Source organism: Micromys minutus, assembly GCF_963924665.1.
Source record: "Micromys minutus genome assembly, chromosome: 29".
NCBI lineage: Eukaryota > Metazoa > Chordata > Mammalia > Rodentia > Muridae > Micromys > Micromys minutus.
Window position 1 is genome coordinate 18143899 of NC_137964.1, and position 12825 is coordinate 18156723.

Genomic DNA, 12825 nt, shown 5'->3' on the forward strand with positions numbered 1-12825 from the left:
AGGATGACATTGGGGAGCAGGAATGAGAAGAGGTCATGGAGAGGGAGACCAAGCTCCTGGGCTGCAGAAACATTCCGTGAAGGTGTAGGGGGGAGATGGCTTGGGTGATAAGGGCTTACTGTGTAAGCATAAGGATGTGCATCCAGATTCCGATCTCTAATGCTATCATAAAGCCAGGGAGAGTCCTCCCCATGTGTCTGAAAACCCAGTGCTAGGAGGGGTGGAGACAGGAGGCTCACTGAGGCTCACTGGCTGAGAGCCTGTCTCCAGGTTCACTGAGAGACTTTGTCTTGAGTTAGTAAGATGGAAAATTATAGAGAAGGACACTGACATCCTCATCCAGTTTTTATATTCGTACATAGGTAGACACATCTGTGCACGCACGTGCACACACACACACACACACACACACACACACATGGATACGTACATACACCACACACAGAGAGAAAGAATAGAGTGGAATGAGATGCATGTGTAGAAATAGCATAATGAAACCCATCACTTTGAAGACTAACTTAAAATATTATCATTTTTTCCATGAAGAGAGCAAAACAAGGACTGGGGAAACGTTTTGTTGGTTAGATGTTTGTGATGCAAATGTGAGTACCTGAGCGCTGACTCCCAGCACCCACATAAAATGCTCACATAAAGGGTGAGCCCCTGATTTGGGGGGGGGGGTGTGGAGAGTGGGTGGAGACAGAAGGCTCTTGTGGCTGCCTGCCCATCAAATCTAGTGGAATCTCCAGGAGTTCTGAGTTGAGCAAGAAACAATGTTTCAAAAACTAAGGTGGGAGCCTGGAAAGATGGCTCTGCAGTGAAGAATGCTTGCTGCTCTTCCAGAGGACTCCAGCTTAGCTCCCAGCACAAACATTAGGGGGCTGACAACTGAGTGCCATTAAGGCCCAGCTCCAGGGGAACACAGGCATAGCAACACATATACATAAATAACAATAGCTCTTAAAAAGCTAATAAGGTGACAAGGCATTTGAGGACAATACCCGACATGGACCTCTGGCTTTGAGGTATGTGAGCACACATGTGAACACATGCACACACACACACACACACACACACACACACAAACACTACACAGAGGGGGGGTGAGTATCAAAAAAATCAAGCCTCCTTACTAGAAAAACTAGGAATGGCTTCTCAGACAAGGTGATATCAGAGTTAAACTTCTTGGTAGCTCTGCTTTTTGCTGGCTGCCAAGGGCATCCCCCCAAAGAGAATCTCTTCAGTGAAAGGAGAGAGCTGAGGAGACTAATTTCCCTCTGTGGCTTCCACCTCCACCATGTGTGTAAAAAGTCTCGAAGGCAGTCAACGGCTCAGGGTATATTTTATTGCTCATTTTAAATAGAAAGATGAGCTGTGCCAACAGGTAATTCAATAGCTGCAAATGAAAAGAGACTGATGCAGCCTGTAAGTTCTCATTATTCTTCCAAAGAGCACAAAGAAATGGGATTTTCCACTTGACTCTTTTCCAAAGTCTACGCTCTGGTCCAAGCTCCAAGATTAATGTCTCTGCTTATGTGAGCCATCTTTAGCTTTTGGAATTCAGAAAGTGATTCCTTCCTGTGCTCCGGCCTCACAGACTCACAGTGGCTTGACCATCTGCTTTGGGCTAAGCCAGCCAGCTAACACCTTGAAGCTGGAGCTAGTTCCTGCTAGCTGTATAGCCTTGAGGGAGGAAGCGTAGCTGGGAGTAGAGATTTGCCCGACTTTAGGTTTAATTAGTTCCAAGCCTTCTGCTGCAGGCCAATCAGATTTTTTAAAGCAATCAATTAGATAATCAACTAAAACAACAAAAATAGCCACACCCACACCAAGAAACTAACGAAAGTGCTTATTAAATCCAGCATAGGAATGACCTATTTGGATAGGAAATTTAGTCCCAGCAGAAAGGAAAAGTAGAGAGAGAGAGAGAGAGAGAGAGAGAGAGAGAGAGAGGGAGAGAGAGAGAGAGAGAGAGAGAGAGATCAGCAACAGTGCTATATGGGGAAAACACAGAACTGCCAATTGTACAGAGATGGGAACCGTGTGCATGATTTAAAAGAAAAAAGGCCTGGAGAGATGGCTCAGTACCTACTACTCTTCCAGAGAACCTGAGTTTCCATCCCAGAATCTATGCCAAGTGGTTCACAACCACCTGGGGCTCCAGGGCCTGGGGAATTTGACACTTTCTTCTGCCCTTCAAGGGCACAGTACTCACACGCACATGTCTGTGCACGGACACCTGCATAAATAAAAATTAATCCTTAAAAGGGGGAAGAGAAATGGGGGAGGGGATTAAAGGTCGGGCACTCTCTAGGGATAAGCCTCCACGATAATTCCCTCGCCACACCTCTCCTGTCCACACAGACATCATTATTGTGATTCTTTTGTTATGAGCGAAGGCACGAGAGGCATACTGCACATGTGAAAACCTGTACAGAGTATCCAGGGATATGGCTCCACCGGCAGAGTGCCTTCCAAACAAGCACCAAGTCCTAGGTCCTGTCCCTAATACCATATACACCAGACACTTAGGAAAGAGCCTGATGTGTGCTCCTAATCCCAGCCGCACTCAGCAGACAGAGGTTGGAAAATTGGTGGTTCTAAGACAGCCTGGGCAACTTAACTTTGTCTTAAAATTTAAAACGCAACTGGACTAGGGGTGTGTTTTGATTGGTAGAGAGCTTGCCTAACATGAAGGAGGCCCTGGGTTCCATCCTCAGCCTCAGATAAAATGGCTGTGGTTGTGAGTACTTATCATCCCAGCACCACAGAAGTGGATACAGGAGGATCAAGAGTTCAGGCTCCGGCTGGAGAGATGGCTCAGCGGTTAAGAGCACTGACTGCTCTTCCAGAGGTCCTGAGTTCAATTCCCAGCAACCACATGGTGGCTCAAAACAAAACAAAACAAAAAACAAAACGAAACAAAAAAAAAACCTGCATTGGCCCAGTATGCTCATATACATAAAATAAATAAAGAGCTCAGGCTTCTTCTTTCTTACATCGCAACTTTGAGGCCAGACTGGGCTACACGAGGGTCCATGTATTATAAAACCAAAAAAAAAAAAAAAAAAAAAACCTACTATGGTAGTTGCATGTTCAAATTTGGGTAGGTCACATGCCTATGGTTCCAGGCACCAGGGAAGAGGTTTGATTGTGACTTCTCTGCTTCGCAGGGCTGAGCCCGTTCTGTCCCGCATCCAGGAAAACCGGAAGCGGGTCATCCTCCCCTCCATCGACAACATCAAGCAGGACAACTTCGAAGTGCAGCGCTACGAGAACTCTGCTCACGGGTACAGCTGGGAACTGTGGTGCATGTACATCAGCCCCCCGAAAGACTGGTGGGACGCCGGGGACCCCTCTCTCCCCATCAGGTCTGTGACACGTATGCTCTGGTGGGGCTGATAAAATTCCCTGGATATGAGACTCCGAGACTCCAGACCCAGGGGTAAACATGAGCCGTGGAGGAAGGGCTGGGAGAGCCCGGCAAAGGCTGGTGCGGTGGTGCGCATGCCGCTCCCTGGGGGATGGTGGCGTCTTAGGGTCATAATTCCTTGCAGAGGGAGACGATTGCATTTTATTGCAGCGGCTACAGTTCTTAGGCACCGCTTTCATATGGCTGCCATGAAAGTTTAAAATTGGTTATAATATAATTTTTCATCTTTCCTCGGGTGTTACATAGCTTCACATTCTATGATCTTACCTACCCTTGGTTAACCTGTCTGAAAACACTAAATTATCTCAACTTCTCCGCTTGGCTCGACATCTGTAATATAATAACATCTGCAGAGTTTTTTTTTTTTTCTTTTTTTTCTACAATGTTGTAGTCACAGGTTCCAGAGACCAGGGTACAGAATGGGGCAGGGGCAGCATCCTTCTACCTTGAGTCACAGTGAATTTGTGTTTCTATTGTTGTTGTTGTTATTATTATTATTATTATTATTATTATTATTATTATTATTGTTGTTGTTATTATTAGGGGAGGTGTTCCTGTGTCCTAACACACATGTAGAAACCTAAGGACAACTCTGTGGACTCATTTTCTTCCTTTTACCTTTATGTGGAATCTCGGGATCAACAATAAGGTGTCAGGCTTGCATGCCATCTTTTCAGTCCCAAACTGACTCTGTGTGTGTGTGTGTGTGTGTGTGTGTGTGTGTGAGAGAGAGAGAGAGAGAGAGAGAGAGAGAGAGAGAGAGAGAGATCAGAGGATGTCACATCATTCCTCAGGCACATTTATTGGAGGCAGTGGCTCTCACTGAATGGAACTTTTCTACCTATGCCCAGCTAGCTGGTCAGTGAACTTCCAGGAGCATGCCTGTGAGTGCGTCTCCCATCTCATCGTTACTGGGATTACAGATACATGCTGTGGCACTGGGCTTTTATATGGGCTCTTGGGGTCAAACCAGGGTCATCACTTTCGTGAAACAAGCACTTTACCCACGGAGGAGCCATCTCCCCAGCCCCCGACTCTTAAAATAGTATTAATTCTGTCCCCAGTTATTAGAGGTGGGAAGGGCAGTTTCTCTTAGCCTGGCTTTAGTGCAAACTTTCCAGGACCAGTAGGAAAGCAAACAAGAAGCACGGAACAGGAATAAAGACCTGCTATTGTTGGTATGGGTTCTGTCTTGGTTTGCAGGCTTGTGATAAACGAAGTGTGTTAGGTTTTTTTTTTTTTTTTCTTCTTCTTTAATCCCTATTACTAGTGTCTGAGAAAACCGACTTAAGGAAAACAAGATGGAGGTCTCACTGTGGAGAGAGAATGAATATGTCTGTTCCAGCTGCCTTTCTCCTTTCCTCCTTTTTGTTTCAACCAGGTACCCAGCTTTGTGAAATGGTGCTGCAGCCATTCCGGGTGACTCTTCCCCCTTTATCAGTTCTCTCTGGAATGCCTTCGCAGACACATCCAGAGATGGGCTTTAATTATGTCCTAGGTGTCTTTCAATCCAACCAAGTTGACAACCAGGATTAACCACCTATTCTAGTTAGCTTTCTATAACTGTTAGCTTGACACAGCCCAGAGTCATCAAGAGAGTCTCGGCTGAGGGATTGCCCAGATCAGACTGGCCTATGGACATCTCTGTGGGAATTTGTCTTGACTGTTATTTTATGGGGAGGACCTAGTCCATTGTGGGCAAAACCATTCCCTGAGCAAGTGGTCCTAAACTATGTAAGTAATGTAACTAAGGATGGACCAGTGAAAACGCCAGTAAATAGCACCCTCTAAGGTTTCTACTTCAGACTCCTTTGTAGTTCCTGCCCCAACTTCCCTCAGTGATAATAAGACTGTGACTTGGAAGTGTGAGCCAAATACCTGTCCTTTCCTAAGTTGCTTTTGTTTAGAATGTTTTTATCACGGACAGAAAGAAAAACAAACAAACAAACAACAAACCAGAAACACCATCACACCAGAGGAAAGTTTTGAGAAGTCACCTGACTTTCTTCTCAAACTAAAAGCTGAGAAGCTGCCTAGGACTGGAGCAACTAATGAGCAAGTTCAAAAGCCAAAAAAAAAAAAAAAAAAAAAAAAAAGATGGACTTTGAGCATCACCTCAAAGGAAACAGTGCCGTAACTCAACTCTTCCTGCAGTGTGATTCCTTGACTGTCTTCAAGCCATGGTATAGGCTCACTGATGAGGTGTAATCTGAGAGCCAAGGTACAAGCCTCACAGATACTCCAACTTGAATAGCAAGCACGTGGAGACCCCAGTGTTCTTCAGAACTTAAAGACATTGGGTTTCACTTTTTTTTTTTTTTTTTTTTTTTATCAAATAATCCTTACTCCCTAGTGCCCTTCTGACACAGAGAGAAGCTGGTCTCCAGCTGTAACTGAAAGAATGGGAGGGGGGGACAATGGGGTGAATGGGTTCCAGGGAGGAACTTTGGTAGCCAAATACCTTTGTGTGTGTGATCGTGAAACGAGATGTCTGTTGCTAGGATGTGCCAGGCAAGTGGTCTCCCTCTCATCCATGTACCAGCCCCTCACTGTAAGACTCTAAGCAAGTGCTTCTCCTGAGCCATAACCGCAGCTCCTCAATGGGAGATTCTCAGAAGAGCTCTACTGTGGATTCATACACCCCCAGCTTTCGCAGGAGGATTCCAGGCAGGCTTTCTTACTCTGAGCCAAGCATCTTTCCCTTCAGTGGACACTTGCTCTATCTATATTTGAGCCAATACCCTCAGTCTCTCAGTGAAGGATTCTAAGCAAAAGCACCACCACTGAGCTACATACACCCTTAATCTAGGTGCAATGGCCCACAGACATCGGCCAGTCTGCGTAGGAAGGCTCTGGGTGAAACTATAGCTTGTATCTCACAAGTTACTGTCGCATTACCAGATGATTAATATGCGCTTTAAAGAGTCGAGAACACAGAGGTGCGATCCCGAGCCATTAATATTACACGATTCTCTGATGTACCAAATGGAAGCACGCACTGGTAGTCTCCTCGGCGTGCATCTTTACTTATCAGACACTTAATTTGTTAATGGTTGATGGGGAGACTTAATTGTCGGAAAGGAGTTTTATGGGCCTTCTGATGTCATTAAGCTGATATAATGTGCTTTCTTAATCATGAGGACATGGTGATTTCTCCTCCATCCAATGATGCCAAGATGCTAGTGGTTATGACTGAAGTCCATTAAAGGGACAGAGAGCCTGTTGTATTCCAAATAGCACCGACTGACTAGGTGAAGCTTTGGATACTAGATTTCTGAAGATGTCATATAAGAAGTTTTACCCTGGGAGCTGGAGAGATGATGCAGAGGTTAAGAGTTCTTGCTATTCTGGTAGAAGACCCCAGGCATGGTTTCCAGAATCCTCAGTTGGCAGCATACAACCACGTGTAACTCCAGCTTCAGGAAATCTAGCGCCCTCTTCTGGCTTCCGTGGACACTGCACTCACATGCATAAATCACAGACACACGTGCATGTAAATAAAAACAGCAAGGTTTGCTTTATGGGAACATAGTCCATTTCTTTCTTTGGCTCTAGTGTTCGGTCCTGAAGCTGAGGTTCATGAGCAATAGGCAAGGGCTCCACCATTGAGTTCCATCCCTTTTATATTTTTACTTTGGATTTGAGGACAGGGTCTGTTTAGGTTACATATGCTGGCCTCGAACTCATACTTTAGACCAGACAGGTCTTGAACTTGTGATTCCCCTGCCTCAGCCTCCAGAACAGCTACAATGACAGACCTGCACCATGATGTTCATCCTGTATAGTTTATTCCCTTTGGCCTAAAGAGCTCTTTGCCAGGGTTTCCTGTTGATTCTCTGCCCTTGATTGTTTATAGCTGAGCTTCAAGTGAGAGTAAGGTGACCTCCTCAAGGAAGGCAAAGGCCCCATCTAAGGGTTGGAGTTAGGGATGGTTAGAAAACACATCCTGCCCAAGGAGGCACCTGCTCCCAGCCCCATAGGATCCCACACAGAGAGCCAAAAATGGTTGGATCCCCAGCCTTTTAAAAACCCTTCTCTTCGTGTCTCTCTGTACACACATGTTATCTGTGTAAGTTTTATCCCACATGTGTGCAGGCACCCATAAATTTCAGAAAGAGATATCTGATTTCCTAGAGCTGGAGTTACAGTTATATAGCAAGACTTTGTCTCGCCCACCAGTGGCATCAGTGACAGAGGCTTCTGTTACAGTTTAACGCTCAGGCCTTTTGCCTGGGCAGTCTCCCAGCTAGCTCATCTTTACTTAACTTGAGGATCTAGCCTGCGACCCGCCACATGGCTAGCTCTGTACCTTTCTCTGCTCAGCTCTAGTCCACATCTGTTCCATCTGTGTCCGCTCTCGAACCTTCTGCCTCTGCCTTTCTCCTCCTGCATCACTGTTTCCAGAAGTTCTGTCCCCTCCTTCCTGCGCTAGCTGTTGGCTATTAGCTCTTTGTTACAACCAGTCAGCAGGGAGACCTCACCAGCCTGCCTTTGGGCTGCTGAGGAAGGCAATTGCTTACAAAATAGAAAACCCCCAGTGATGGGGCACACATGTGACAACAGCAAAATCCTGCCAGCGTTCAGCTCTCATACCAACGTAAAGAAAGGTTATCCCAACACAGTTGCTTGTGAGCTACCCCACACAAAGGATCTCTGAAAGAGCTTCAAGCTCTCTTAACCACAGAGCCAAGTCTTCCGCCATATATACATTTTCTCTGAGTCATAAACTAATGGAGAGCAGATCTCGAACTTGCCGGGAAGCTGGTGATTAAATTCTTATCTTCTTTCCTTCTTCTCTTTCAGAGTGCTGGGATTATGTGATACTCAGCATAGAGCCCAGGGATTTGTATAACACTGGGCATGTGTTATACCACTCAAGGTATATCTCCAGCTCTAGGTCCCTAGACTCTTTAAAAGAAATTGCTGGTATAGCCTTTGTGAAATCTGACTCCAAATGTCAAGGGCTGCACAGAAAAGATGGCTCAGCACAGAAAGCACTTGCTGAGTGTATGGTTTTTATAACCCCCAAAAAGCTGGATGCAGTAGCGCACATTTGTAACCTCGGCATTTTAAAGAAAGATTGATGCGTTTATTGATTATTTGTATGCTTATGGGAACATTTCTGGTTAAGTTTCTGGACACTCTGTGCATGCAGTAGCCTGTGGTTGCCAGAAGAGGGCGGCAGATACCTGGAGCTGGACTAACTCAAAGTTGTGCCTGATGTGGGTACTGAGAACCGAGCCTGAGTTGTCGGCAAGAGGTAAACATTTCCATTCTCAGTCTCTGAGCCATCTCTCCAGACCCAGTCCCAGCTCTTATACAGTAAGGTGGAAAGCAAGGATAGGAAATTCTCTGACACTTGTTATGGTAGTTTGGATGAAAATGGTCCCCATAGGCTCATAGGGAGTGGCATTATTTGAAAGGATTAGGACCTTGGTGGTGTGGGTGTGGCCTTGTCGGAGAATGTGTGTTACTGGGGGAAGGGTGGGATTTGAGGTTTCAGAAGCTCAAGCCAGAACCAGTGGCCCATTCTTTCTTCCTGCTGCCTGCCAATAAAGATGTAGAGCTCTCAGCTCCTTCTCCAGCACCACATCTGACTGCAGACAGCCAGGCTTTCTGCCAGGATGACAGTGGACTAATCCTCTGAACTGTAAGCCAGCCTCAGTTAAATACTTTTCTTTATAAGCAGCAGACAGCAGGAAAACCTTTCTCAAACAAGACAGAGAGCCAGGGTTGATGCCTCAGGCTGTTCTCTGACCTGCTCACCCCCCCCCCCCACACACACACACATATGCACACACACATATACACACATACACACATATACACACACATATATACACACACATACACACACACACACACACATACACACACACATACACACACACACATACAGGCATGTGCATACACACATTTACATAGATTAAAAATAACAAATGGCATTTAACTATGGTCATGGTGTCTCTTCACGGCAGTGGAATTCCTAAAGAAGACACTATGTAAGGATTTTTTAAAGCTGGTTTTTGTTGGTTTGGGCTGTGAGGAGGAGGAAGTAGGTAGATTCCTGGGAGTCAGCTGGCCTAGGCAAGTGCATGAGCTTCATGGTCAGTGAGAGAGCCTATCTCAAAACACAAGGTAGGTGGCATCAGAAAGGGCATCCGAGGTTGACCTACGGCTTCCACAAGCATGAGCACACACACACAAATGCTCCTGCACACCACACACACGCACGAACATGAGCAAATATGATTTTTTTGAATGAACTAAATCCTATTTGTCTCAACATTGTGTAGATGTGTGTGGAGAATCAGCCGAATGAGAACAGAGAAGAAGGCGTGTATCTTAGAGCCTTGAGGGGTCTAAGTTAGGTGCACCGTGAATTTATAAATGACTGGCTCAGTCCAGCAGCTGAGTGGCAGCCCTGTCAGCTTCCGGTCTGAGCATCTCTTTCCAGCTGTGAGACCCCGCCCCCTCCCCAGACTCTCACCAGGAGGGGACCAGGAACCGGAGGTGTGTTACCGTGCCCAAAGGGAGAATTTCACAGCACCTTGCATTTAGAGCCTCCCCAGAGCACCTCACCAGGCATCTCCTGTGAGTTGACAACAGGACCTCCCTGTTCTGTGTTAGGTGACCTTGTAATTAGTGACACTGTTCGTTAATAACCAATTCAAGATGATGAGTAACAATTAGCAATCCTTAATCCAACATGTAATTTGATGATAAATTATAAGGTACGGGAGTGTCAGAGCCAGTGAGCATCGGAGAGCTGAAAGAATTACCCTGGATGTGCAGAGCTGCTGAGATTTCATATTCTGGGCTGAGATATATGGAAGGGGAGAAGGCTACTTTTCTCTCCCGAGGGGAACATGACAAGCTTGCACAAGAGGAACGCTTCAAGTGACAAAGCAGCCTTTTTTTTTTTTTTAAGGCTTTAAAATACATATCTTTTTCTATGTATCAGCATATATATTTTAGGCATTAATTATGTTCAGCTTTATGCTAGGTACTTCCACGGGGGCAGTCCTGGTTAAGTGATAAGATTCTTACCCTGAGCAAGTTTGCCGAATGAGCTGGGGAGATGGCTCAGGGGGAAAAGTCCTTGCTTGTGCAAGCATGAAGACCCAAATTTCGCCCTCAGAATTGACATTTAAAAGACCTGTCCTGATGGTGTGGGCTTACAGTCTGCTAGTGAAGATGAGACGGGAGGACTCCTTAGGGCTTGCTGGCTGGTGAGCCCAGCCAAACTGGGGGAGCTCTAGGTCAGTGGGAGACCCTGTCTCATGAAAACAAGGTAGATGGCACCTGAGAAATAAAGTGTCAAGTTGATCTCTGGACTTCTGGACTCCACATGGACATTCTCACACACGCATCTGCATACATCTGCATACATCTGCATACCCACCTCCTTCTCTTCCTCCCACATCTCTTACCCACGCACTCACACAAGCACACACACAGCTTTACCGTAGACTCGTGTGATAGTCCTGGTTGGGTTAGTGGAGATTTGTGGAAGAAGGATGGAGTTTGTGAGTGGGTTGGAGGGAGATGGAGTAAGAACCTCAGCTAACGTCGGAATTTTCCCTGTGCAGTGTTGCAGTTTGGATGTCAGATATCTCTAATGTCTCATGATTGGTCCCCAGACTGCAGCATCGCTTGGGAGTGCTTTGGTTAACTTCATAGATAGGTTACCCTGTTGATGAATGAGCCTCTAGGAGACAGAGGTTACCTTTTCTTGTACCTGGCTTTTAATCTCTCTCCCTCCCTACCCTCCCCCCCTTGTGCTTTCTTACTCTCTGGCTCCTCCCACTTGCTTGCTCTCACTCTTTCTCTGGTTTCCTCTTTGTCTTTCCCTTTCTCAGCCTCTCTCCTTCCTTCTTGTATGTACTTGGTGCACTCAAGTTTTTTTTCTTTCACTTTATCTGTTTCTCTCCTCTTCCTCCTCCTCCTTCTCTTTTTTCCTCCTCATAGGGTTTCATGGGGTAGCCTAGGCTGGCTTTCAACTTGTAATCCCCCTGCCTCATAATTCTGATAGCTGAGATTACAGGTATGACAAAAGGTATCTTCTTGTGCTGCTGCTGCTGCTCCTCTTCTTCTTCACACTTATCATGTGTGTGAACATGTATGCATGTGTGTATGCATGAGTGTTATGACACAAGTGTAGATGTCAGAAGGCCACTTGTCCAAGACACTTCTCTGCTACCATGTGGGTCTTTAGAATAGAACTCATGTCCTGAAGCTTGGACCTTGACCACCGAGCCATCTTGCTGTCCAAAGGAGTGGTGTTTTTTAGTGCCAAGGGATTATTTGTGCAGGAAACCAAAGGATACCCTCTCTCCATGCCAGCCACTCCGGAAACCGTCTATGACAGGGCGGAAGCGTGCTTGCAGCCATTGTGAACACGCTGCTTAAGAGTGACCTCAACACAAACACTTGACACTGTCTGGTCCTTTGAATACCTACTCTAGTTTAGCTCACTGTTCTGTTTTGCACTGAACCTAAGAGGCTGCAGCTACAAAGCTTTCTATTGGAGACAAAAATTCCCAGGTAGTGCCCTGAGGCTATAGCAGCGTTTGCAAGAGAATCACTCTTCGATTTGACAAGGGGAGAGAGACCTGTCTCCATCAGCCAACACTGACGGCTCACAGTAGCCGATAGATTAATCTGAACCTCATAGCAAAAGAAAAAAAAAAGGTCTTTTACCTCAGCAAAGAGCTCGCAACGTGTGGGCTGCCTCAGAGTACACGAGTTTTATTTAAACTGAGTGATTTTTTAAAAATGGGATACACTTTACCCTTGAGTTCAAAGTGAGGTTTCTGAGGCATAGCTTGGACATAAATTGGGAAACCAGGGTACCATTAATTTTATCACGTTGATTTGGCAGAGGGAGATCAATGGGATTCTGATTCCTCTATTGCAGGAGATTGGGTCCAGCTGTGGGAAATGTAGGCTGTGGCAATTTTTATTTATTTACTTATTTATTTATTTTTGTTTTTTTTTTTTGGTGTGTGTGTGTGCCTGTGTGTGTGTGTGTGTGTGTGTGTATCACATAGGCAAATACACACATGTGCAGGTTTACAGAGGGCGGGGAAGGACATAAGGTCCTCTATTCCTTATTTGCTTGAGACAAGGTCTCCCGCCACACCTAGAGCTAGGCTAATAGCTCTCAAGTCTAAGGAATCCTCTTGGCTCTGTCTGGGACTAAGATCACAGACTTGTGTGCAGCTGCCACACCCATCTTTTTATGTGAGTGTAGAGATTTCAAATTCAGATCATTATACTGCGTAACAAGCACTCTTACCTACTTGGCTATCTCCTCAGCCCCTACAGCTTTTATTTTGTTCATTCACACTCTGTATAGTAATGAGGATTGAACCCAGGACCTTGTCCCA

General features: G+C 45.7%; 1 protein-coding gene across 2 annotated transcripts in view; it reads left to right on the forward strand.

Annotated features, from left to right (window-relative positions):
- GALNT17 (polypeptide N-acetylgalactosaminyltransferase 17) overlaps nucleotides 1-12825 on the forward strand; it is a 420712-nt gene that overhangs the window by 220427 nt on the left and 187460 nt on the right. For both annotated transcript variants that reach the window (XM_080940615.1, XM_080940616.1), the window contains one exon: nucleotides 3174-3371. In XM_080940615.1, coding sequence (XP_080796741.1) covers nucleotides 3174-3371 — 198 coding nt within the window. The remainder of the gene's footprint in view (nucleotides 1-3173; nucleotides 3372-12825) is intronic.